Source organism: Ictidomys tridecemlineatus, chromosome 7 (genome assembly GCF_052094955.1).
Source record: "Ictidomys tridecemlineatus isolate mIctTri1 chromosome 7, mIctTri1.hap1, whole genome shotgun sequence".
Taxonomy (NCBI): Eukaryota; Metazoa; Chordata; class Mammalia; order Rodentia; family Sciuridae; genus Ictidomys; species Ictidomys tridecemlineatus.
Window position 1 is genome coordinate 9,125,345 of NC_135483.1, and position 27,409 is coordinate 9,152,753.

The window sequence follows — 27,409 nt, forward strand, 5'->3', positions numbered from 1 at the left end:
AGTCAAGACTGATTTGAAATAGTAACTTCTCAGTATAAATTTGGACTTGAAAACCACTTCCTCATAAAATCTTTGGGAGATAGCTGCCTAGACCAAAGGAGATGAGCCATCAAGCTCTCTCCCTGAACTTTTAGTGACTTTTTTTCTTTAGCCTGCCCTTTCATTGGGGAAATAGACTCAAGTTCTTATAAGAATTCAGTTCTAATTTTATGTCTCTCTGTACACCAAGGCCTTTTCTCTGCTCCTATGGTGTCATTGAAACCATAGCCCTTTGGCTTCTAGAAACCCCCACCCTCCAGGGCCATTTGGCCATCACACTTCAGAGCTCTGGGAGTCCTTGCCGTGGCCTCTGGCAATGCATCATTCTTTTGAGCTCAGCCATAGAGTTTAAAAAACATCAGTTGGATGTGCGCCATCTTCGACACCAGCTCAGGAAACACCTGTGTCCGAGGCAGGGCTTCTGCCTGCTCTTTGTGAGAGGTTTTTGCTCCAGGTCAATGAGCTCTCCATGGCTCAAATTTTTCCTCAAGGTCACAGAAATAAAGTTTATCCCTGGGTGGGAATCACACAGACCCCCAAAGACAGAACAGGGAATTCCTGGGTGCATTCATGCCAGATGAATCTCAGAGACTTGCAGTGGGTCAGGGGTGGTGCTGAACCTTCTGTGAGGTGGAAGGACATGCCCACCACAGTCTTCCTGCCTGAAGCTCTGACTTGGGCCATTTGGGACCTTGTAACCCCAGACTCAAATTCAGAGCCAACAATTACATGTCATTCCTTAATGTTCTACTGTTGAAGACACCAATCTTCATTAGGAGTTGGCTTAGCAGGTGTGAAACATTATGCTTCATGATTTTGAGATGAATTTGATGGACTCTTTTTGAGGTAATGTTAGGCTTACTAAAGGGCTGATAAAACATATTTATTTATGTGTGGACTATTGTGGAAGAGAATAGGCCACATGTCCTTGAAAGTATGTTTGAATTACATAACCGCTTACACAGATGAAAAAACACATGCTACACAGCATTTTACCAGGGACATCAACGTGTTTTATATTGGGAGGTTGTCCTTAGTCCCACCTTCCTCCCACCAGCACACAAGCCACATGAGGACAGAGATGACATCTGTCTGATACTCCATTGTTTCCCAGCAGCTCAGTCAGTTTCTGATCTATAGTAACATTGGATTAATGCCAAATGAGCCAGTGAGTGAGTTAGAGGAAGAGTTAGGCCCACTATGAATTTAATGCTACACATATGTGTGTCCTATGTGGTCGTCAGGCTTCTTCAAGTCTAGCCATTCACTGCCCCTCATGATGGGTGGGATTTCCTGTCTCCTCTCCACATGGGTCTTTGGATAGCCTTTCATGCTTTCTTCCAGGCCACCTCCATTTCATCATGTATCAAAACCTCACCTTATTTTACCTACATAAAAATGCCACAGTTTTATGTGTCTAGTGTAGAGTGTGTACAGTGCTGCCCTTACTTGGGATCATCCCACTGCTTGCAGCAGGAGTCCCTGATGCTCAGCTGGGAGCTTAGTGCCTTTGGTGATCAGTCCTCAGTCTGGCTCCAGCTTCATCTTCGGCTGGCTCCCCATTGCAATCTGCTTCCTTTGCCAAACCTTTAGGCCTCTGTCCTTGCTTGTATGTGCACTGAGCTACTTCTTTGCAGCTTCAAGAGGAGGACCAATTAGAAAGCCGTTCTACTCTGGCAGTGCATCCGGGTTCCTATTGGTATGAAGCATGCATAAAGCAGTCACTGAACACACACATGCACACACACTCTGAACCCATCTCCTTTTCAGAAGGGGATTTTGAATGTTCTTCTCTGATTGACAACCTGGAGAAGCCAAAGGCAGCATCTGTGACAGCCTCCACTTCCAGCCAAATCCCATCTCAGCCTCCCAGTGGAAGCTCCCAGGACACCCTTCAGTCCCTGTGGAATGCCCCTGGAGGTTTGCAAGAAAACATTGTGGATCCTTCACGTGAGTGTTTTTATTGATTGATTTATTTATGTATTGCCATTTCCAAAGGATTCTTCCTTTCAGGGCCTGACATGGCAGAGGATGACTGACATGCTCTTAGGTACTGGTTTTTACTTGTTCAAAGGGAGGTGGACCCAGACCTTGGCCAGGTTCCTTGAGATGTGTTCATAAGGGAGCTCATGGCTTTTGGTATTATCTTAGAGTCATCAGAAGCACTGAATGTACATTGCTTTATTTTTTTCAAAAACTCTGAAGATGTATGATATAATGTTAGGCTCTAACAGAGCAAAGGAGAAGGAACACAGGTCCTTGCTGTTTTATTCTTTATACAAAGCAGTGTATTTGATACACACCAGAAGAAAAACAAGAAAATGAGCAAAAGAAATTTTTTTTTTGTACCGGGGATTGAACCCAGGGGTGCTTAGCCACTGAGCCACTACTCGAGCCCTTTATTTTTATTTTTTATTTTGAGACAGGGTCTCATTAAGTTGCTTAGGCCCTCACTAAGTCTCTGAGCCTGACTTTGAAATTGTGATCCACCTGTATCAGTCGCCCGAGTCTCTGGGATTAGAAGCATGTGCCATGGTGCCCAGCAGGAAAAGAATATCCTTTTATAGGATGCCTCTAGTAAGAAAAGGAAAAATATCCAAAGCTATTGGCATTTCCTGTCAAAGTGAGTGTGGAATAAGTCCAGCAAGCAATCAAGCCCTCTTCTCTAGTTCGCTGGAATCAGGCTCTGCTCTTGGGCTGGCCCTGTTGCCAGTTGACCGAGAGGCAAAGCCCTGTTCCTCATGTGTTAGCTGTAGTAACTCTGTGAACCACCAAGGAAGAAAACTGAGCGCTTACCAACTCTAAAATGCAATGGTTTCATGCGCAGGTATAGATCATCCCAGTTCTTATCTCAGAAAGACTAAAATAGTTCATGTAAAGCAATTTGGGCCATGTCTACTAAATGCTCAATGAATGTGAAGTTACGAGTATGCGAAGGTGAGATGAAATGGAAACATGTCTTCTGATTTGCCTTTACAAAATCATGAATATGAACCTCATGGATCATCCCTTCCCCTACAAAGGCCAAGGTTCCCTGCACCCAGGTGCAGCCATTAGATAAATGTTGAGGGCTTTTGTGAGCTCCCTTTCCAGGTGTTGGGTTGACAGAGAAGGTGACTTTACTGTCCAGACAGTGGCCAAGTTATCAGTGCCTCACAAGGCTCAGTAGCCACCTCCTCCAGCAAGCTCCCTTCTCTGGGCTCCTCAGACTCCCAGGGATCCTCTGTCTCATGCCCACTCCCTGCACTACTGTCGCCTGCTTACCTCTGCATGGGAAGCACCCCCATCTTTGGACTGGGCACTCCTTCAGGATGGGCACTAGGTCACAGTCCTCCACAAATTCCTTGTGCTCTGTGACTGTGGTGGACCATTTGAAAGTGTTCCCTCTCCATACTACAGAGAAGAGTACTGACTCAGCGAGGCCAAGTCAACCTTGGTACTGTTGGCAAAGTTTTGCAAGGAAATTGGCTGCTCTCTGCTGTCTGAATTGTCAGTGCCACCTGCTCTTCCTCATGGTCCATTAAAGGGGATCCCCCCCGTGGAGACTTCTTTGCCCCTCTGGCCACTGGAGGTGGCCCTGGACTTCCCTAGCACCCAGTATGCACACCTCTAGTCAAACACGCATTTCCCTCCTCCTCGTTGAGCTCTGGAGCCTGGAGGAGACAAGGTCTCCATCTTTCTGCAGTCCTTCAAATGTAGGTTCTGAGCGTATCTTCTCTGCCAGGTGATATTCCAGGTGCTGGGGGTACAGGTGTGTACAGCCTCATCTCTGTCAGTCAAAGCTTTTGATTCTGAAGTCTCGACTCAAAGTGGACTGCTCAGTCATGGAATCTATGGGTTTACGTTAATGAAAATTCCCAGGCATAGGGTTGAGGAGTCTGTCCATCTCCGTCTCTTGTTGTCTCTTCTCTCCTGTGGGTGTGGCTTTCTAAAGGCCATCTTGCCATCGTTTTCCTGGTTGATTTGTACCTTGACTTTTCTAATTTCCAGTTCAGTGGAGTTATGACGGGAGGCCAAGAATTAAGTTTTATTGGTATTTGAAAGGTTGCACTTACATGGAGAAACTGGTCATTTTGTAGATAAATTTGTGAAGCTCCAAAACCTTGGAAGGGTTTAAATGCTGGGAGGGAAATCAAAGAAGTCCACCAGCCCACCTAAACCGGGCACCAGGAGAGAGCGGGAGAGGGATTCCTCAAGTAAACCGCGGGTGCTGTCGCCTCAATTAGGAAGTGCAGCATGGAGCCTTGTGGGAGAAACAGAGTGTAGAACAGAAACTTTAATTCAGTGTGAAGAGAAGGGTAAGGGAGACGGGAAGGAAGGTGACGGAATCAGGGGAGGGAAGTTCAGGGCCCTGTGGAGGCTGGAGGCAGGCTTCACCAAAATAGGTACAAAGCAAATGGCTGCTAAAGGAAGGGGCCTGAAAACTGGCCCAAAGTGACACAACCCCTCTCTTTGTGGAATTCATATTTACACCCATTCATCCTTCAGTGTCTAAGTCTAGAGAGATTTGCAGGTTGTCAAGTTGGATTTGTTTCTCTCAGGAAATGTTTTCCAAATTCCACATGAAGTCGGGGGAGGCAAAGAATAGAAACCCACTTTAGAAAGATGGTGGAGTGTTCAATTGAACCCACTATAACTTATTTAATTCACAGTATACATCAATACCATATATTTTCAGCAAATAATTTGCTACTGCTACGTTTTCAATTGCCAGTTTTCAGTATTCCACCCACATGATGGGCTAAGGAATTTTTGTAGCTGATTCAATCCTCATTCATAGCATAAATAGCAAAAATAAATACATTCATAAAGTCATTCCAAGTTTCAAACAACTGTTGTAAAACTGAGCTTTGGAAGAATTTGGCAAAAAAAATAAGTTGAGGTCTGTTTATAGATTCCTTCAAGTTTTCTGTAGTAATCTTTAAGCCAGCTCCAGTTCTCTTTAGGTAATTAGGGTACCACTGAGGTTCATGATTGACTGAACTCTCGTGCTTAAAAATTCTGGAGGATCTGCAGCCATTTCCACTGTGGCTCAACAGCACTGAGATATTCTGCGGATTGTGGAGAGTTTTGCAAGGACAAACTCTTTCATAATGTATGTTCTCTGTTCTGGTCTTTAGAGACTGCCAGTATGCAAAGTTGCAATTGTCTTTCCCTGCCCCACTTCAGACAAAACATTATGTTCTGTCTAGATGTGGTTTCTACGTCTTGGCTCTGGCGTCTCATCGCTGTGTGACCTTGGATCATTTGTCATTTCTCTCAGTTTGGTCTTCTTGTTTGCCGAGCTAAGATAATGTTACCCACCTCACCTAGTTGTTGTGCTGACTAAATGAACTGATGTGTGACAGCTATTTGTGAATTAAAAGGCCCTCTACTGATTTTAGGCATTATGATTGTTTGTACCATCATTGTCATCATCATCCTGACATTAGCATAGATTCCACAAAGCCTTTGCCTGACATTAAAGCAACAGGCAACCCTGAACTGTGTAACATAGTCTTTTATAGTGATAAACAAAACTAATAATTTGCTTAATTGTCTAATGAATGGCCCTGTATTTATTTAGGTGATTTTATATCGTTACTTATGACAAATTGCTTGTGTTAGTCAGCTTCTCACCACTGGAACCAAAATACCCAACAAGAACAACTGAAAGGAGAGTAAGTTTATTTTGGTTCATGGTTTCCAGGGTTCAGGCCAGGGTCCACAGATTCCATTGTTCTGGGTCCCAAATGAGGCAGAACATCATGAGAGGAGGGCGTGGTAGAGGAATGCTGTCCCATTTATGGTGGCCAGAAAGCACAGAGAGCAAGAGTGGGTGCATGCACCAGGGACAGGCCCTCAGGGACCCACCTCCTCCATCCATGCCCCACCTCTGAACATTCCTGCTTTTACACAGAGCTTTAACGGGGACAGCTCATATCCAAACCCTAGCATTGCTTAAGATGACATGCGTTTGATGTGTGTGTGTGTGTGTGTGTGTGTGTGTGTGTGTGTGTGTAGAAGGTTTGGTATTATTTTTTTTATTGTTCTAAGATTATTTAATCAGCCATGATTTCTGATCCACTAATTTGTGTTCTTCCTATTAGAAACCAGTGTGTTTCCGGGTGTCTCCTTTCAGGCGGTGCTGCTTATAGCATGCTTCATCATTTCTCTATGTGCAAGGTAATTCGGATTTTATTTTCATGCAGCAGTATTTCATAATTAATGGAGTGTAACTGATGATTTCCTTGCCTTATTCCTCAGAGCATTTTTAGGCAGCTCTGTGGTTAAGATCTGCTCGTGTATCTATCATGGTGTCTTTTTTATCTCTTCCCTCCCTCCTCTCATCCTCTAGCAAAGCACACAAAAGCCAATGTGTCTCACTTAAAACTGGATTCTACCATGTCTATCCTTTGTGTAAAGTCTCAGCGACTCCTGCTACAGATAGTCCAAGTGTCCCTTCCCAGAATTCAAGAGCACTTGAAGTCCCCAGCAGGACACTCCTTTTTTTCCAATTGTAATTTTTTTGTCCTAAATTATGTTGATCTAAAAAAGAATAATCAGTAAGAGATTCTCCAAAGAATAACAATGCATCGGGACTGGCAGTGTTTTGATGGGAACACTTGTGCCATCATCAACTGAACACATTCAAATAGGTCTTACCCCTCGTTTCCTCTTATATGTAATTTTGTATAACCCTGAGGATAAGACAAGATAATACATGTGGAAGAAATGATTTACAGTAGAGGGGGTAGAGAGAGAAAAGGGGAGGGGAGGGGAGGGGAGGGGAGGGGGGATAGTAGAGAATAGGACAGACAGCAGAATACATCAGACACTAGAATGGCAATATGTCAATCAATGGAAGGGTAACTGATGTGATACAGCAATCTGTATATGGGGTAAAGTTGGGAGTTCATAACCCACTTGAATCAAACTGTAAAATATGATATATTAAGAACTATGTAAGGTTTTGAACGACCAACAATTAAAAAAAACAAAAACAAATAGGTGGAGGCCGGGGAGGTTTTAAAGGCAAAAATGAAGAGGATAACCGTCGATATTTTGAAACAGTCATCTTTGACCACAACGGCTAGTAGTAATGGTGACGCTAGTCTGAAGTTGAGCAGAGTTCCTGGACAAATGTCCATGAGAAGTACTTTTTTTGTATAAGATGGCAGTGCCTCTGGGCAAGCTTGCAGTTCTGGCAGAGTGTGGTGATAATGACTACCAGGCAATCATGCCTAGGGAACCTTGCTTCCTCACGTCCCAGCTTTATTTAACTTTTGTAAGAGTTGACCCAAGTGACTCCATCTGGATTCTGACCACATTCACAGTCCTTTCACAGATGAAGGGTCAGTTTCAGGGAAGTCCACTCGGAGCATGTGGGACTGCAGCTCCTTTCTGACTACAGCTGTCTCTGCTCTGTTGTCTTCCCGCCGTGTCCTTGCCCTGGCTTCTCTCTTTGCCCAGCCACTGCAGGACAGTGAACAAGCCCCTTTGGCCCCAAATCTACTCATGCCTCAGGGCCTTGGCACAAGTCTTCTACAGACAGCCTCCTAACATGTGACTTCACTTCTTGGTGGAATCTGTTCAAATGCCACATCATCCCGGAGGCCTTTCCTGACAGCCCTGCATGGGCAGCACCCCCGTCTGTCACACACACTCCTTGCTTCACTTTTCTTTAGAGCCTTGGCCACCACCTCCCTGTCTTCTCTAAATATTAATGACCTACCTGTCCCTTCATGAATATGAGTGACAGTGTCAGAGACGCGGTGTGCCTCCTCCACTTCTGAGCCGCAATGCCAGAGGCTTGTCAATATTTGCTGGATCAATGAAGCAAAGATGGCTGGTCCGGAGCTTTGCAGTCCTCGCTGTCACTCAGCAGACGCTGCCTTCTCTCAAGGGCTGCCACTCAAGGGTCAGACACCTCGACAAGCTGCTTTTTAAACACCAAGTTCCAGATCCTGTCCCTGGAGACACTGATTGAGGTCTAGTGAGAAGGGGTATTTTAAAACAAGCTTCCCAGTTAATCGTGAGGTTTGAGAAGCAATTTTAGAGTACAATGGGACCAAGAGGACAAGAAGGGGGAGGTCCTAGGGTTAAAAATAAATTTGCAAAACTCTGCATTGTGCGTCCCACGTTGGAAGAGCATAACTATCAGAATGGTGGCCCAGCGAGATCTTGTAGGGCTCAGCAGCGGGATTATTACCGTGTTTCTTAGGCTGATTTATGTGAACCCTCCCTGATTTAGAGGTAGAGCTTTACCCTCCAACCCTGGAGGGGTGAACTGTGTTTAGAAACTAGCTTCCAAAACTGGAGTCAGGAAAGGGGAAGGGCAACTTCACTGTGGCAACACCTGGCCAGAGCCACCTCAGGTGCCTGGGACAATGCAGTGGGCAAGGCACTTCACACTGTGGTCCTCCAAAACCCAGTCATGTGAAACTTAGGCAGAGAACCCAAACTAGGGGATCTTCTCCACATGATCTGAGCAGTTTCACTCAGATGGAGGTCACTGAAGCCAAGCTGCCACAGCCCAGAGCAACCAAGGAGACCTGATGACCAAACACAGTGGGGAAGGCCGGATGGGAGCCTGGACAGGAAGGGGAAGTAGGGAAACTGGGGCATTCAAATGAAGCGCGGAGTTAGTGGTCAGGTACCAGCGTTGGTTCTTTAATTGTGATGAATGCAGGATAGTATATAAGATGCCGGATAAAGGGAGGTGGTTGAGAGACACCTGAGAGCCCTCTGTACTGTACTAGTCAATTTCTCTATTTATCTAAATTATTATATAAAACAAATAACTCAATAAATGGGCAAAGGAACGAAACAGACAGAAACTTCTCCAAAGAAGAAATATAAATGGCAAACATATATGAAAAAAATGTTCAACATCTCTAGCAATTAGGGAAATTTAAATCAAAACTACATTGAGATTTCTTCTCACTGCAGTAAGAATGGCAATGATCAAGAATACAAATAATAATAAGTGTTGGTGAGGAATTTGGGAAAAGGCACAGTCACACATGGCTGATGGAACGGCAAATCAATGACTCTGGAAAGCAGAGTGGTGATTCCTCAAAACACTAGAAATGGAACCACCATCTGACCCAGCGATCCCGCTCCTCAATAAGTATCCAGTACAGCTAAAATCAGCATACTATAGGGATTCAGCCACATCAATGTGTATAGCTTCATAATCCATAATAGCCAAGCTATGGAACAAACCTAGGTGTTCTTCCACAGAGGAATGGATAAAAAAAAATACAATCTATACACACAATGCAGTATTACTCAGATGTGAAGAAGAATAAAATCATGGCATTTGCTGGTAAATGGATGGAACTGGAGAACATCGCACTAAGTGAAATAAGCTAATCCTCAAAAGTCAAAGGTTGAATATTTTCTCTGATATGTGGAAGCTAATCCAAAATAAGAAGAGAGAGGAGAAAGCAGAAGAAGGGGGCCTGGAATTCCATCAAAATAGAAGAAAGATCAGTGGAATAGATGAAGGGGATTAAGGGGGAAGGAGAAGGGACATGTAAGAGGATATCAGTGGAATAGCTCTGACCTAAGTCTCTTATGTACATATATGAATATACCACAGTGAATCTCAACATCGTTGACATCCACGAGACACTGATTTAAAAAAAATAGTTTATTTAAGAATCATTTAACAAAAGAGTTAATGATAGGAGCAAAAGCATGAATGTGTCTCTCGGACATGTTGACATATTACTCAGCCATGAAGAGGAATGAAATCCTGGCATTTTCTGGTAAATGGATGGATCTGGAGAACATCGTGCTAAGTGAAATAAGCCAGACCTAGAAATTTAAAGGTTGAATATTTCCCCCATCTGCAGAAGCTAGTTTAAAATAAGGGGAAAAGGAGAGAATTCCATGAAAATAGAAGGGAGAACAGTGGAGCAGGGAAGGGGATTGATAGGATTAATGGTGAGGTAGCAGAGATGGGAAAAGAGAGGAAGTGTGGAATGAAATTAACCAAATTATGCTATACATATATGAGTATTCCATGGTGAATCTCACCTTTACATATAGCTATAAAGCACCTAAAAAACAATAAATACTGGAATACTGGAAGACCAGTAGAGTGGAGAACAGGGGGCAGGAGTCGAGGAGGGAAAGAGGAAGACTAGGGATTGAAATGGAGCAAATTATATTTCATGCATGCATGATTATGTCAAATGAGCCCCACTATTATATGTAACTACCCTGCACTAATAAAAGCTCTTAAAAAGAAAAAATGAGAAAATATATATCTCCAAAAGCTTATTTGAAATGGTTATACTGAAATAAAAGAAGTTATGGAAAAAAATGATAGGCACAAAGTCTGTAGGATGACATTTATGTAGAAGTCAATAGAAAACAAAGCTTATGAATTATTATAGATGTAAAAACAGTGGTTAAACTGGAAGAAACAACAAAGGAACCTTCTAGGTTGCTGAATATATTCTATATCTTAATCTAGATAGCATTTACAGGGGCTTATGTTAAAATGTCAAAATCGAAATGTGCAATTTATATTCTCTACAGTGCATACGTTAGAGCTCAATTTAGAGAAAAAGTTGTAGAAAATCATAAAAGAGATATTGGAAAAGACAGTCATCAGATTTTAATCATGAAGGGTACTGGGTAGTGGCTTTTTAAAAATGACATTTTCTATTTTCTACTATCCCGGGGTAAAGTTGGGAGTTCATAACCCGCTTGAATCAAACTGTGAAATATGATGTATTAAGAACTGTGTAAGGTTTTGAACGACCAACAATAAAAAAAAAAAAAGAAACTAAAATTAAAAAAAAAAATGACATTTTCTTCTCTTTTGTACTTATTTTTTTAATCTTAAATAATTTACATTTTGAAAATCAAAATCACCAAGGAATTATTCTTTTCTTAAAAAAATAACTACCCTGAGATAAAATCACCCATCAGATTAGAAAAATCCAAATATTTGATCACACATTTTTGGCAAGGCTAGGAGGTAGCAGATGCGTTTCTACATTCCTGGTGAAATTTTTAATCATTAATACTTAAAATCCCTTAACTAGGGCAGTTTGACAATTTCTTTGAAACTTAAGGATGTCCCATTTGACTAGGCTATATTCTTCCTGGGAATTTATCTTGAACATACAATAGTACTTGTGAAATGTATATAGAATGCTATTTGCTGTATCTTAAAAAGTTTCTTATTTTATTTTGGTATTTATTTTTTTTAAGTGTAGTTTTTTAGTGCACTCACAAAGTTATGCCACCATCACCACTACCTAATTCCATTTAATCACTGAAAAAAGAGCCCATAGCTGGGCATGGTGGTGCACCTCAATAATCCTAGCAACTCTGAAGCCTGAGACAGAGAGCAATCCAGGTTCAAGGCCAGCCTCAACAACTAAAATAATTCTCTGTGCTTCCTTAGATGAATGCTCCTCCTCCCTAAGCTCCCAGAAACCACTTATCTGTTTGCTGTTCCTATAACCTTATCTTTTCCCAGAATTCTTTAAGAATGTAGTTATTCAGTATGTAGCCTTTTTGGCTTACCTTCTTTCACATAGCAAAATGCATTTAAGATGAATTCATATTGTTGCATGAATTAATAGCTCATTCCTTTTTATTTTTATGGTAAATCTAGAAGTAACCATTGCAAAAAATAAAGCAAGGAGAAGAGGATAAGGGGTAGAAATAAAAGCTTGGAATTTGCATTGAATTTTACTCCACGTGGAACCATAGGTCTCCCCACCACTCCTGTCTGCCTTCACTTCCTTACTTTTCCAGAATAATAATAATAATAAAAAAAACTTCCTCTCATAGGGTATGTTGTTAACATATGATTAATGCAGAAATCTTTTCACCTTCTCTGCGACACATCCTTCTTGTAAGAAGAGGTACCAACCTACAGCAAGAAGAAATGTGCCATTCTAACAGCCCAGTTCATGGACGTACCATGGATTGTTTATATATTCACCTATCGAAAGCATCTTTGTTGCTTCCAGTTTTTGACAAATTTGGATAAAGTTTTGACAAGAAAACCTTGTCTTTCTTTCTTTCTTTCTTTCTTTTTTTCTTTCTTCTTCTTTTTTTAAAAATAGAGACAGGGTTTCAATTCAGTTGGGTATGCAGTAGGAAGAGTGATTGCTGGGTGATAAGATGAGCTGCTTTGCAAGAAATTACCAAACATCTTCCAAAGTGTTGTACCACTTCACTCAGATCAGCAATGAATGAGAGTTCTTGTTGCTCTGCGTCTGTCTACATTTGTTATTGTCATTTTGGGGAGCTTTAGCCATCGTCATAGGTATAGAGAGGACTCTTGCTGTTTTAATTTGCATCACTCCAATGACAAATGACACTGAGCATAGCTTCATATACGTATTTGCCATATGAATACCTTCATGGATGAGGTGTCTGAGTGTCTGTTCAGATCTTTCACCCATTTTTAAGTAGGTTGCTTTAGTATTATACAGTTTTAAGTGCTCTTTATATATTGTAATTAGAATTTCTTTGTCAGATATATTATTTGCAAATATTTTCCACAAAACTATACCTTGTCTTTTCACTATCTTACCAGAGTCTTTCACAGAGAGAACTTTTAAAAATATTTTTTCATAAAATCCAATTAATTGATTTTTTTGAGAGATTGGGGACTTAGTGTTGTATTTAAAATCTTATTGCCAAACACAAGGTCACATAGTTTTTCACCTTGTATTACTCTAGAAGTTATATATTTTTACAGTTTACATTTTAGTCTATCATTCATCTTAAGTTGGATTTTGTGTGAGATATGGTAAATATTTGGAGGTTCATTCTTTTGCATGTGAATAACCAATTGTTCCAATATCATTTGTGAAGAAACTACTCTTTCTCCATTGAATTTCCTTTGCATTTCTGCTAAAATCAGTGGCAAAGTACCCTTGGGTTGGATCCCCAGTACTACACACACACACACACACACACACACACACACACACACACACAAGTTAATTTACTAGCCAAGCATGGTGGCACATGCCTGTAATCCTAGCAGCTTGGGAGGCTGAGGCAAGAGGACTGTGAGTTCCAAGCCAGCTTCAGCAACTAGTGAGACCCTAAGCAATTCAGGAAGACCCTGTCTCTAGATAAAACATAAAAAAGGGCTGGGGATATTGCTCAATGGTTAACACCACTAGGTTCAATCCTCAGTACAAAAAAAAAAGAAGTAAATTTTACTGCATCCATATGGGCCTATGTCTGGGCTCTCAATTCTCTTTTATTGATTTATTTGTCTATCTTTTTTTCCAATACTGTATCTGTGTTATTGTAGTTTTATAGTAAATCTGGAAATTATAAGTCTATTTAAGTCTAAAAGGCCATCATGCATGTTGGAAATGCATAATTACATGCTAAGTGGCAGCGATCCTGTTGTTTCAGATGGTGGATTGGAGGAGTATTATCCAATGTCTTCACGTGCACGCTGGTGATAACAATTGCTTGTAAGTAACAGTTTTGCAAACTGCTGCTCTGATTTCATTTGAATTTTGGTCATTTAAATTTTTTAACCATGTTTCTCCCTTCCGCCCCAGATGTTGTCCAGTCATTGTTCCTCAGCCTCGCCAGCTATTTCAAAGCCACCGCCCATGCCTGGTGAGTGTTGCCTGCGCTGTTCTCTTCCTCTGAACAGAGATGCCAGGCTGGCACCTGATATCTGAGAACGGTTTCTGCTGAGTAATAGTTGGCAATGACTACATATAGAAAAGATCCTGATTGTTCTTCCTGAACAATACTTTCAGTCAATCTGATAGTATCATCCCACCTCCCAAATTCTTCCATCAAATCTTCCATCAAAATTGAATTAATTTTTAAGGCAGAAGGACTTAGGAAATAATATGAAAATAAGTGGACTTTCCAATTATTTTGAAAGGGACTTTTAAAGACTCATAGCCTTGCACTTTATAAATACTCACTTTAAGAGACCTTTATCTTATGTTATTCCAAACGGCTGGCAAACTGCCCACTAGACGTTATGTTATGAACTGCAATTCCTCTGCCATCTCTTACCCACTAATGATGCCCCTGTGTGCTGGCTGTTCTGGTGCAGCATATTTCAAAGGATGAGATGCTCTCAGGACTCCAGACAGTCCACACGGTGCCATCCCACTGCAAGATGGCCATGTGTTTCCCTGTTTTTGAAATCTTTGTGTTAAATATGAAATCACAATGGGATTGAATGAAGATTTATTTTGTTTACCACTCCAAGCAATATTGACTTACTGACACTTTGAGTGACACTTCCAATAATTTCTAGGCCATTCAGGCTTCTTGGGGGCAGTCACTGATAGAACCAAGTTTTGTTTAACCTGATAGTTAGAAAACCGGGTCTGGGAATCAACAACAACAAAAATCCTTGTTCTAAAACCACGGCAAATTAATGACCTTTGTTTAAAACTCTTCTGAGATACCCACGTTCCTTCCTCAGACTGCAGGTTTCTTTCTAGATCTATGCACATGCTCTAGGTATGCCTGACCCTGGCATTCACTGCAGGTCTCTGTATACTGAAGTGACCATGAATCAGGACTAGACTACCAGAAATGTCTAGTCAAAAGATTGTCATTCAAGATTCACATTAAAACCCAACTTCCAGAAGAGAAAACATTATCACAGTTTGTCAAACAGTGAGACCTGTATAAATTCCTTCTCTCTAGCTCTTAAGATTGGCTTGTACAAGTCATTAGAAAGACAGTTACCATTCTGTAGGGAAGCTCTGGGTGAGGGCAGAGTCTCTCACAGTATACATGGGACTGTTTGTTCTAGAACCAGCAGGAGAGTTGATCTAAACCACAGGGTCTGAATCCTGATTCCAGACCTTCTGAATCAAAGTTTGCAGGTGAAGGAGTGGTCTTCATTTTTAACAGACTCTCCAGGAACTTCTTTGATCATTAATTATGAGAATTTGGGGAAGACAGTTCCTAAAATGCTTTACCCCCTTGATTTCTGAAGTAGCAGTTCTTAACCTGCCAGATCTTCACTGAGAATTAGGCTCTGTTCTATTCTACCTGGGATGCCCAGTTCAGCTTTGCAGGCATTCATGGAGTCTCTACTATGGATAACAAGGTTGCAAAACCAAGATATTGGCCAGGCTTAAGAGTTCAGAGTCTGATGAGAGTAATGCACATGTAAAGGGCAAGGTAGAGTTGAATTCTAATGGTAAATGCAAGTGTGGAGCTAGCACAGAGGCCAAGGGAACAGCAGGAGGGAGAATTCTCTACACTAACAGGGGCAGGGACTGCAGGCTGGGAGGGCTTCCTGGAGGAGAAGGCATGGTTCTCTACAGGTTACTCAGTACCTTCTGCTGCTTTGAGCTCCTTGCTGTTCTCTACTGAAACAGCAACTCAGGACACATTTGTTTCCTACATAAGCATCTCATCTACAGCCTCACTTCTAGAATAGGATTTCTTCTTTGATTATTTATGTACATAATTTGACTTCTTTCATCCCCTCTCCATATTTTCCGGTTTCCCACCCACCTGGCCTCGTATACACACACTCTTGCATTTGATATCTGTGGAAAAGGACTGTTGACTCCTATTTTTGTATTCACCCCCGTGCCTGGAAACTCATAGGCACTCCATAAATATTCATCAAATTGAAGGTATGCACAGCATCATTTCTTGAAGTACTTCCTTTATAGCAAGAGCTCTGTGCCTGCGTATTAAAGATTTTGCCAGCCTCTTTCTCTTACATAAACACATCCAGAGCTAACTAGGCAAATACATGATTATCATATCGAGAGTCAAGGAGGACTCAAGCCTCCTCTGACACCACGGAGGAGACTCTAAGGAAGTGGCCGGTGAGCACCGAGTGGGGTTCAGTGAACAGGAGCCCAGCAGCCCTCCACGCCCTTCCTGCTCTCTGGGAGCTCAGATGAGAACAGCTGCCTCTTCTTCAATGTTTTGTCCTCCTGGAGTCATATCCCTTTCCTTCCATAGGGAAATTCTATTCCAACTGCCTTCTTCTTTCAGTTCAAAGCCTGCCTTCGTGGGGTTATTTATCTTGTTCACCAATGTCAGGAGCATCCCTTGAAAATAAAGAATAGGTATCCCCTGTCGCCAACAATGTGTTAGCGTCGGGGTGCACGTATTACATGTTTACCGCCTCCTAGTAACAAAATGAGCCCCATTTGTTCCATCCACTGTTAGAGTAAGTTATATCCAAATACTTGGTGGGTGAATGAATCAACTTTAGGGACTGAAGATGCAGGGGAAACCCACAGGTATCCTCTAAGCTGTTCTATTGGGAGTGGACGAGAAAACAGGAAAGGGTTTATTAACTAAGTAACAAGCTGGGTTTAGGGGTGACAACCTCCCTGGTCTTTCAGAGGACAGAACATTGAGAACTTGGGAGAAAACAAAAACAGAAAGTTACTTTGAGGCTCCATCCAGTCTTCCTAGTTGTGACTATTCCAACTAGTTTTGCATGTGTGTGATTAGACATCGCATTTCCTATGCATGTAGATGAATTATGCATTTCTTTTCTCCTTTCTCCAATCTAGGTTTGCCAGAATTTGACAACCATTTAGGAATGCCTCTGATGAATCTCTTCCATCTGAATATCCGGAAATTGTCCAACTTGCAGTCTGCTTGGAATTGACTGTTATATTTGCAAGGGAGTAAGCAGCTGGATGATGGAGGGGGGGGAGAAACAAATTTGTCTATGGGACTTCTGTTTAAACCCTCAGTTTCCCCTCACAATGGTAACATGCTTATGAGAAACATATGAATTTGCTTTTCCTTTGCGAACACTGGAGGTTGAAAAGGAAAGGACGAGGGTGGGTGAGAGGGAACAGAGCGCTGGAGTGAATGGCCCTGTCACTCCCTCAGGCCCTGGTTCTCAAGCATTAACTTTCACTGGAGAATCCTGTGTGGGGCTTGTAGAAGGGTGGATTCCTGGGTGTGCCAGATGGTGGGAACCTGTGCCTTACTGACCTGCTTTAATTGGCCACTGAAAATAAGTTAATGTCATCAATTCCAGCTGGGAAGTAAAGAAATGCAGTTTGCACATTCAGTGCCACGTTGTGCCAGTTGGTCCTTCTTTCCACACGGAACCTTTCTGTCCTCTAAGTGGGTTAGGGACATTCCTGTTGCCCACCAAGGTGACCTGGACCTGCAACAAGGGAATGTCACCGTATCTTGGTTCTACTGGGTTTAAGGGCTGAATGTCCCACGTGACACTGCAGATGTCCTCACCACCCAGCATGCCTTGGGAATCTGAGACGTTGATGAAGCCTTTGTCAAAATCCACTGTGTGTTTGATTCTACAGTCTCTCATTTATTCATCCACTTAGTAAATACATATTTAGTCCAACCATGTGCTGAAAGCCAGGCTTGCTGGTGTTGACAACAAAGAAGACAGATGAGGCCCTGCACCTGTGAGATGATGTGTGTAGGTAGGCTCCGGTCACTCTAAAACAGGTAGGACAGCCATTTTTAAAAAGCTTTTATTGTAAAAATACAGAAAACAAAGTTAAACAAAGTGTGAATTAATAAATTATTATAGGGAAAAGACCCTTTTAAGAATCAAACATGAAGAGAGACAAAACCTAGCTAGCCATATGGCAGGCTTCAGGTCTCCTTGGAAAGCCCCACCCTGGGAACTCCCACTGACCTTATTTCCATGGTAATTACTTCTGTACCTTACCTGTACTTCCCTCTCCCCTGTGCCCCCTCCAGACCAACACACAGCACTTCCTGTTGTTGGCTGGTTGGTCTCACGTGTCTTTGGGGTGTCTTTAGTGCATTGGTTCCTCCACCAACCTCCACCCCATCCCCAGCCTTTGGCCTTTGACGTTTGTTTCTGATGGAAACCGGATCCTCTGTCTTGGCTCTGTCTTGTGGCTTTCTCAGCTGGAGTTTTGCAGGTTGCATTCCTGTGGTGAAGTCCAGCGTTCCCTTCAGTCGTCCACATTTCCTGCCGATGGATGGTTGATTTTAAAGCTTCATCATTTTTAGTTTTGGGTTTTTGGGGGACAACTTTTTCAAGGGTGGTGTCAAAGTCTTCATCAAAAGGGACACAGTATCTATGCCATCAGTAGCCATTTCTGCTCAATGCTTAGACCTTTGCCGTTTTAAGAATGGAAAAGTTGATGAAATTCTATATCTTCTTATTGATTCGTGGGGCTGTCTGTACAGGGAAACATCTACCGTCTGATTGCTCAGTGTTGATGTTATAGGAAAGGGAGAATGGATGCCCACCTCTCTCCCCTTATTTACCTTTTTCAAATCAGAGTTAGTTCCTTAGCATCTTTCAAGGGTGGTGGGATGCTATGTGTGATCATTTTATATGTATGAAGAAATTCTGGTTCATATGTAGATTTGTGCAGAAAGTATGCCTCTCAGCTTCCAAACTCTGCATACTTTATCCCTCAACAAGATGCCAAAAAGGTTGGGAAAGTAAATCAAAGTGTGAAAAGAATCCATAGAGAGTAACTCAACTTTTAACATTCAACCAGCTTTTTTTTCTTTTCTTTCTTTCTTTCTTTGTTCTTTCTTTCTTTCTTTCTTTCTTTCTTTCTTTCTTTCTTTCTTTCTTTCTTTCTTTCTTTCTTTCTTTCTTTCTTTCTTTCTTTCTTTCTTTCTTTCTTTCTTTCTTTCTTTCTTTCTTTCTTTCTTTCTTTCTTTCTTTCTTTCTTTCTTTCTTTCTTTCTTTCTTTCTTTCTTTCTTTCTTTCTTTCTTTCTTTCTTTCTTTCTTTCTTTCTTTCTTTCTTTCTTTCTTTCTTTCTTTCTTTCTTTCTTTCTTTCTTTCTTTCTTTCTTTCTTTCTTTCTTTCTTTCTTTCTTTCTTTCTTTCTTTCTTTCTTTCTTTCTTTCTTTCTTTCTTTCTTTCTTTCTTGAGAGCATTCTACCTGCAAGAACTGAGCCAGGGACACAATGCTTTAAGCTGGGGGCTGCCTGCCTTCAGGGGGCTTGCTGTCCAGTAGGGACATGTGCGGAATGAGAAGGGTGCTTCCCGCATGGCCCATGGTGGTAGGAGGTGCTAAGAACTGCAGCCAGCTCCCAGTCACCCAATGTCTTTGTCAGTTCCTGCTGTGATCACAAAGTACCATACACTGTGTGGCTTAAATAGCTAACGTTTCTTTCTCATAGTTCTGAAGACCCAGAAGTCCAAGGTTAAGGCACTGGCTGCATCTGTCTAGCTAGGGCCCTCTTCCTGGTTAACTCTATCTGGTGAGGGTCCTCTTCTTGGTTTGCTGATGACCGCCTTCTCCTCACTTCTTCTCATGGTGGAGAAAGAGACCCGGTCTCCTCTTCTGCTGTAAGGATACTAATCCCATTCATGGGAGGCCCATCCTCATGACCACATCATTTACCAAAGGTCCCACCCACTAGTCTCATCACATCAGGGATGTGCCAATGTGTCAGGTTGGGGGAGGGCATAAACAAACCCCCCCTATGTGTGCCAGTGCTGGTAGGAGACGCACCATCTGCTGAATGAAGCATCACTCTTTTGACTGATGCAGGTCATCCACAGACCTTCAGGAGAAGTATTGTTCTGTTGTTCTAGCAAATTCAAGTATTTTACAGTTGCTCAAGCTCATTCATCCATACACAGATTTAATCAATCTTTGCAACTATTGATCGCCTGATAGTTACACAGTATTTTCTAGGGACCCAAATTTCTTTTTAATGAAGTATTATTCTACTCTCAAGGAACAGATGTCGGCAGACAGAGAATTGGCTAAGCATATGATTTCAAGTGTCAAATATATTTAAGAACTGAAACATTTTTTTCAAGCAGCATTTACTAAGTCAGAATTTTCAGTAGTTTAGGTGAGTTTTTTCCTCTGCATTGATGAGAATTGTGGTATCGTTGTCTCTTCTTGAGAAAGGTGAGGTAAGGCAGGAAAAGCCAAGTATCAAAAATGGGGAGAAGAAAATGTAAAAAACTGTCACCGTGGTAATTAGCAAACAGTGGGAGAACATGTCTGGGACTGCTCTGGCCATTACACACTGCATTGTTGTACTGAACCCCCGACACCCCCTGGGCATGACGATGAGTGTTCTGTGCTAGTGGGGCAAGGCCATGGGCCCCGTTGCTTGTCAAACACCGGTTAAGATGTTGTTGAGAAGGCATTTTGTGGATGTGATTAATGTTCACACTCCTTGATGTTAGGAAAGCAGGTTAACCTCCATAGTAGGTGTAGGTCTCATCCAGTTGGTTGAAGGCCTTAGAGCAAAGACAGAGGTACCTCCAGGAGAAGGTATGCTCCCTTCAGACTGCAGTGTAGACATTCTGCCTGAGTCTCCAAGAGACTCAAGACAGTGGCATCTCTCTCATCTGAGTTTTACACTATCAGCTTGCTCTACACATTCTAGACTTGCACTTCCCACAGTCCTATAAGTCATTTCCACAAAATCAATCTCCCTCTCTCCCTACATTTATTTATTTTTTTATACACACATTCAGTATACTGTATTAGCTAAAGGTTTCCCCAACACAGATTCAAGAGGATATATTATATAATATAACCGTATATAATATGTAACATAAAGACCAATAAGACATGATATAAACATAGTATGTGATATATAATATATATTTATAAGGCACATTATGACCAATAATATATATGATGTATATAATATTAACTATAGATAATATGAATACATATATCATATCGCTTTTATTTCTCTGGAGAATCTAACAGAGCAGGTATGGAAATTAGCATTCTATACATTTGATAGATAACCATAGAGAGTTAAGAAACTTTCCCAAGGGTTCCCAAGAGGGTAAGTGGGAACCTTACGTTTCACATCCAGATCTGTCTGCCCCCTGCCTTTGCTTTCCCTGCTGTGGACTGATGCTGGGAAGGGTAGTTGAAGGGCATTCGACCTTTAAGATCATTACATGAGCTGTTCTTGCCAGAAATGCTAATGCAGGTGAGAGTTTTCTCCATGAAGCAAAAAGACTAAATAAAAACAGAGCTCCCCAGGATGAAAGATTAGTCAATATATATAAATTAATAAATACATAATTAATCACATAAATAGAATTAAGACCAAAAACCACATTATCATCTCAATCAATGCAGAAAAGAATTTCAAGAAAATCCAGCAATCATTCATATTAAAACAGTGAAGAAGCTAGGGATAGAAGGTACTTACTTCTAAACTCAGGATGAAGACACTCATTCTCACCACGCCTATTGAACATTTTCCTTAAAACTCTAGCCAAAGCAATCAGACAAGAGAAGAAAATCAAAGGGATATGAAGAGGAAAAGAACAAGTCAAATTATCTGTCCACTGATGACATGATTTTCTATTTAGAAGACCAAAAAAACTCCACCAGAAGACTTAAAACTTAGACTCTTCTAGAGAACTGATAAATTCAGCAAAGAATCAGGATGCAAGATCAACATACAAAAAAAATCAGTAGTTTATTATATGGCAATAGTGAATCAGCTGAAAGAAATCAGGAAAGCAATTCCATTTACAATAGCTGAAAAAAAATACTTAGGAATAGATCTAATCAAGGAGGTGAAATAACTCTACAGTAAAAACTATAGAAAACTGAAGAAAGAAATTTAAAAAGACTTAAAAAGATAGAAAGACCTTCCATGTTCTTGAGTAGGGAGAATTGATATTGTCAAATGGCTATATGATCAAAAGTGATACAATACAACTCCCATCAAAATACCATTGAAATTCTTCACAGAACTGGACAAAAAGTCCTAAAATTCATATGTAAGAATAGAAGATCCAGAATAGTCAAAGCAATCCTGAGCAAGAAGAGCAACATTTAGAGATATAACATAACCTGATCTCACATTATGCTCAGAGCTATGGTATTGGCATCAAAATAGACATAAAGACCAGCGGAATAGAAGACACAGAGACAAATCCACCTGGATGAAGTCATTTGATACTAGAAAAAAGTGCCAAAAATATCCTTTGGAGAAAAAACAGCCTTTTAAACAAATGATGCTGGGAAAATTGGTCATCCATATGTAGAAGAATGAAGCTAGATTGCTATCTCTCACCCTGCACAAAAATCTATTCAAAGTGATCAAAGACCTAAGAATTAGACCAGAAACACTACAACTGCTATAAGAAAGATAAGCTCAGCAATTCAAAATATTAGTGCTGACTTCCTTAACAAAATACCTAAAGCTCAAGAAATAAACCCAAGCATCAATTTGTGAGATGTCATCAAATTAAAGATCTTCTGCACAGAAAATAAAACAATTCAGAGCATGGAGAGAGAGCCTACAGAAAATGGGAGAAAATCTTTGCCAGCTACTCCTCTGATTGATAGGGAATTAATATCCAGAATATGTAAGAAGATAAAAAATCTTAACACCATAAAACAATCAATCAATAAATGGTTGAATGATCTAAGTAGACATTTCTTAGAAGAAATACAAAGAGACAATAACTACATTAAAAAATCTCACCATTAGATATCAGGGAAATGTAAATCAAAACAATAATGAGATTTCATCTCACTCCAGGTAGAATGGCAATCATCAAGAAGACAATAGATTATTGACAAGGAAGTAGGCAAAAAGGTCTACTTACACTTTGTGTTGGGACTGCAATTTAGTGCAACCATTTTGTAAAACAGTGTGGAGATTCCTTAAAAGACTAAGAATGTAAGCACATATGACCCAGCTATACCACAGCTTGATATTTATACAAAAAAGTAAAATAAGCATACTCTAGTGATACATGTATACCAATGTTTGTGACAGCATAATTCACAACAAATTAAGTTATGGTACCAGTGTAGGTACTCACCAACTGACAAACGGATGAGGAAAATGTGATACACACACACACACACACACACACACACACACACACACACACACACAATGGAGTTTTACTCAGCCACGAAGAAGAATGGAATTACATCATTTGCTGATAAATGGGTGGAACTGGATAATATCATATAAAATGGAATAAGCCAGACTCAGAAAGTCAAAGGTTAAATGTTTTCTTTTATAAGTGGAAGATAAAGAATGAATTAAAAAGGAGATATCACAAAAATAGGAGGGAGACCAATAGAGTAGAGCGAGCAGAATGGGGAGAGGGAGAAAGGGAGGAAGGGGAAGGTACTGGGGAATGAGGTTGATCTAATTATGCTCCTGGGCATGCACAGTCCCACTATTGTGTATAATATTTTTTATTGATGTATTGAATTACAACACACCAATAAAAATAAAGCCAACTTTCCAGGCCAATCCTGACCTTTCCTTTCTTCTTGCACCTCAGGCTTCTCTCCTCTACTTCCTCAGAGAACTGCGGTGATTGGAATGCTGTGCAGAACAGACGTTGCCTGCCATTGACTGGCCCACGGAAGGGCCTCTGCCTTCCCAGGCTTGTGCACTCCAGCGGTTTATTATAAAAGCAGCTGCCCATTTAACATTGCACCTGCCACGTGCCAGGTGTTCCCCACTCTACCCGTAACCCTCATGGCAGTCCTGTGTCAGCTGTCACAAGCAACATGATGTCCTCTCAGCTAGGCAGCCTTCCTTCATCTTGCAACCACGTCTCTGGCCATGCGTGGATGGCCTCCCAGCCTCCCTGCCGTGTCCTCTCTTAATCGCATCAGGAGAGAGCCCTGCTCCTTCCCTGGTGGGTTGACTATGTGAGTCCACTGAGGCAGCCCAGTGAGGAAAGCAGGGAGCAGGTCTCTAGTGACTCCAGCCATGCTATCCCATCCCTGTTTTGAAGGTGAGGAAGGGAAACCTCAGAGCAGATGCCTGGCCTGCCTGTGACATGCTCAGTGATGGTGGAGCAGGGATTCTTCCACTCCAGATCTCCAAAGCTCCTGTGCCATTGCCCCCTCACACCCTCTCTGCAAAGCTTCTACAAGCTGCTATCTACCTAGCCACTTCCAAACGACTGAGATGCAGAATGATCTGTCTATGCTGCAGGGGATGCCAACTTCTACCCCAAGAGGAATCCCCCTGCTGCTCACAAGGCAGCAGACGCTGACACCTGCCAACTTGGCAGACTTTGCCTCGATGCCACATCTCCCTACCAGACCTTGATGAAGGTCTGATCATGTATTTTTTAAAAATCTGTCCCACTGTGCTGGCTGTGTCCCCTCCATCTGTCCCATGCTGGGTGAAATCTGCTACAGCTGCAAGCTACACCTGCTAGGGAGCCAGGCACGGTACACTGGGGCAGGGGCACTTCAGCAGGTGCATGCAAAACCTGGCAACCTCTTTGCAAAAAATTTCTTCTCCTATTGTAGCCTTAAAGAAAATAAAAACAAAGAAAAAATGAAACGGCTGGAGAAAAACACAGGCTGGTGTATCAGGACTTGGATTTTCAACACCAAAGTGAGTCATTTTACATTTGCCTAGTGAAGAGGGAGGGCGCCCCACTCCTCCAGCCCCCTCCAAATCAAACAGCTACCTTTGAGTGGGTGAAACTCAAGTTCAGGCTGAAAATGATCTGCTGTTATTGGGGAGGGGTTCGCTGAAACACAGTGCCAGCGGGTCTGTTTTCTTTCCTTTTTCCTTTTTCTTTTTTTTTTATAAAAGGAAAATTCAAGGAGCACATTCCAGAACCTTGCACCTTCTCAACTTCCTGCTTTCTTCTCCTGCTGAGTGGTATCCTTTGAACACCAGCATAACAGACAGCTTGATACTCCGAAGCCAGACTTAGCCCTGGGCTGGGCTGGGCTAAGCCCCAGCTACTTCACTGCTGGGTCTTTGGCCCAGCACCTCACCATTCTAAGTCATCGTCTCCAAGTCCTCAATAGGACTCAATGTCACCTCGTTCTTGGCATTTTTATGAGAATTAAACAAGTCCATGCAGGCAAAGCACGTCGCATTTAACACAGTGCTAGACACAAGGCGAGTTCTTTCAAAGCGGGCTCTCCTTGCTTCCTCTTCTTACCATTGTGGCCGTGGTAATAGCAAGGTTAATAGTAGTAGCAGTGCCAGGTCCTGGGACCTTGGGGGATTTCTCAGTTGGTGGATGACTACTAGAAGGGAGAGCGGAATGAGGTCAATCCAGCTAAATAAATAATTTCTTCCAACATTTAACAGAAGGCAGAGTGGTACATAGACAAAAACGTGGATTTTGAAGTCAGCAGATTTAGGCAAACCGAAGACACAGAATTGAGGCTGTTCCATTTCCAGCTTTGTGATTTTGGACCTGTCACTCAGTTCCCTTGGCCCTCCTGCTTCTCATCTGTGTAGCAGGCACGAGTTCATGTCTGTGACCTTCTCTGAAGTGCTGGCTGCAGTATCCATGTCACAGGACTTAAAGAGTGGCAGGAGAAAAATAGCTTCTCTAATTCGATTTTCTTTATTTTTGAAAGTGATTCAGCATCATTTTATTTAAGTAAAAAAAGAAAACTCAAGTAAACAGAAGTTAAAAAAAAAAATGACCCAGCATCTCACAACCTATGAGAAGCTAACCACGACAGACAGCTTGGTGCATATCCAAGAAGGCTCCTTGGATGTGGGCTGATAGGGGACCAAGGCAGGCCACGGAGAGAGCAGTGGATGGAGAAGTTGCCGCCATCTGCGGTCGGTCACATCGCCATTGCTTGCTGGAAGCAGAGAGCTCCACCAGGTGACAGGCCCAGCTCCCTGCCATTAGCTGTCACAGTGCACCAATGTCACCCAACGCTGCCCTCAAAATGGGGGCAAGATGGCCACATAATGAAATTCAGTTTTGAAGACACCCTGTCTGAAGAGGAGCAGGACCTATGGTGAAATCTGGGGCACGCATTTGGTCACCACATTCTCCCTGCCTCCCTCCCCTCCCTGTTCTTTCAATGCTTAGCCCCAGGTTTGTTCTGTGGCTGGTGCAGCTCACAGGCACAATCTAATGGGTGAGGTAGACAGAGAGGTGGTGACATCAGTGTGATGAGCAGTGACATCTGGGCAGCCCTCCCCTCTTCTGCTTGGTAACAGGCAGACACTTCCCAGGTATCCTCTGCACTGCTACAGTACTCAGACCACAGACCTGTGTCCAGGGCCTGTCCTTCTTCATGACCACCACTCCAGAGAGGCCATTGCAGTGTGGTTATCTCTCTAGTGCCTAACAGGCCTGCTGCAGGGTATTTAGTGAATAATGACCAGATAGAGGCGGTTGAAATGACTTAAGACCTGGTGGTGTCCATGGACATCTGCTATTATCATGTGTGTTGCCCTTGGAAAGTTTGTGTCCTCCCAAACTCAAGCTGACATTTCATGGCCATTATAATAGGATGAAGAAGTGGGACCTATAAGAGGGACTAGGCCACAGGACTTCACTCCAAGCCCGGGACTAGTGCTATTATAAAATGGCCCACTCCTGCTCTCTCTTGCCCTTCCACCTTCCCTCATGGGATGATGCAGGAAGACACCCTTTACCAGCTGCCGTCTCCCTCCAATCTTAGACTTCCAGCCTCCAGAACTGTGAGGCAGCGCACATCTCAGCCACACGACCAGCACACGAGCTTCATAATAGAGGTTCGAAGCATAAAAATTAACTAATGAGTTTTAAAATTAAAGAGACATAATTCTCGTTACCTTTATTGCCCAGCTCCAGAGATGGCTCCTCCTAGCTTCCCACCTCCAGCCACCTAATGCAGTGGCGAGATTGACACAAGAGGCCAGTGAGAAAGAACACGCCAGGGAGCGAGCTTTTATTGGGGAACAAAAATTCAAGGGAAAATTCCATCCAATGAAGGTCGAGGGGGTCAGAATTCCAAGGTCAGGGTCAGTGATTGGTCTTCGGGTCAGTGGTCAGGCACACCTCCACACAGACAAGCCATCCCACCTTGGACAGGGTGGGGAAGGCTCTGACACAGTTGTGTCTAAGCGTCTAAGCACCTCTCACCCAGCCAGGGAGGTAACTCAAATCACGTGCGAGAATGGCTTCCCACACATGTCTGTTCATTATAAATTACCCAGGGTGTAGAATTGTGTGATAGCAGCACAAAATGGTCTAAGACACACAGTATCCCTTCCTCTCCAATTCTAGTTCTTATAATGTTCTTTCTTTGGGCAATTATCCCTTTTGGGGGAATTCTGGACTGATGAGCTCAGACCCAGGCCCCAAGGCCTAAGGACAATGGAAGCATGGGACGCAATGTTGGCCAACCAGATTCTCTTTCTTTTCTCACCTCTCTGGGGGATAGGAGGTGATTGGAGGAAGACCAGGAACAAGTCTTCAGGAGTGGGGTATATGCTCTCCTGCTGATGGGGTCCCCAAAAACCTAGCTGACCATGTCTTTCATAGAATCCCTGAGGAAACTCAGAGTCTTTCGAATGGATTCCTTCTTCTTATTTAAGTTGATCAGAACACATTAATCTTGCCTGCTACCAAATACATGCGCACATACACACACACACACACACACACACACACACACACACACAATTATACCTTTTTTAAAAA

At 42.3% G+C, this 27,409-nt stretch overlaps 1 protein-coding gene across 8 annotated transcripts in view; it reads left to right on the forward strand.

Moving 5' to 3' along the window:
• The window catches only part of Tmem71 (transmembrane protein 71), a 37,866-nt gene extending 20,801 nt beyond the window's left edge, over window positions 1-17,065 (forward strand). For all 8 annotated transcript variants that reach the window (XM_040293629.2, XM_040293639.2, XM_021722339.3 and 5 more), the window contains 5 exons: window positions 1,810-1,989; window positions 6,129-6,204; window positions 13,435-13,496; window positions 13,587-13,647; window positions 16,554-17,065. In XM_040293629.2, coding sequence (XP_040149563.2) covers window positions 1,810-1,989; window positions 6,129-6,204; window positions 13,435-13,496; window positions 13,587-13,647; window positions 16,554-16,569 — 395 coding nt within the window. In that variant the 3' untranslated portion in view covers window positions 16,570-17,065. The remainder of the gene's footprint in view (window positions 1-1,809; window positions 1,990-6,128; window positions 6,205-13,434; window positions 13,497-13,586; window positions 13,648-16,553) is intronic.
• Window positions 17,066-27,409: the final 10,344 nt, after the last annotated feature.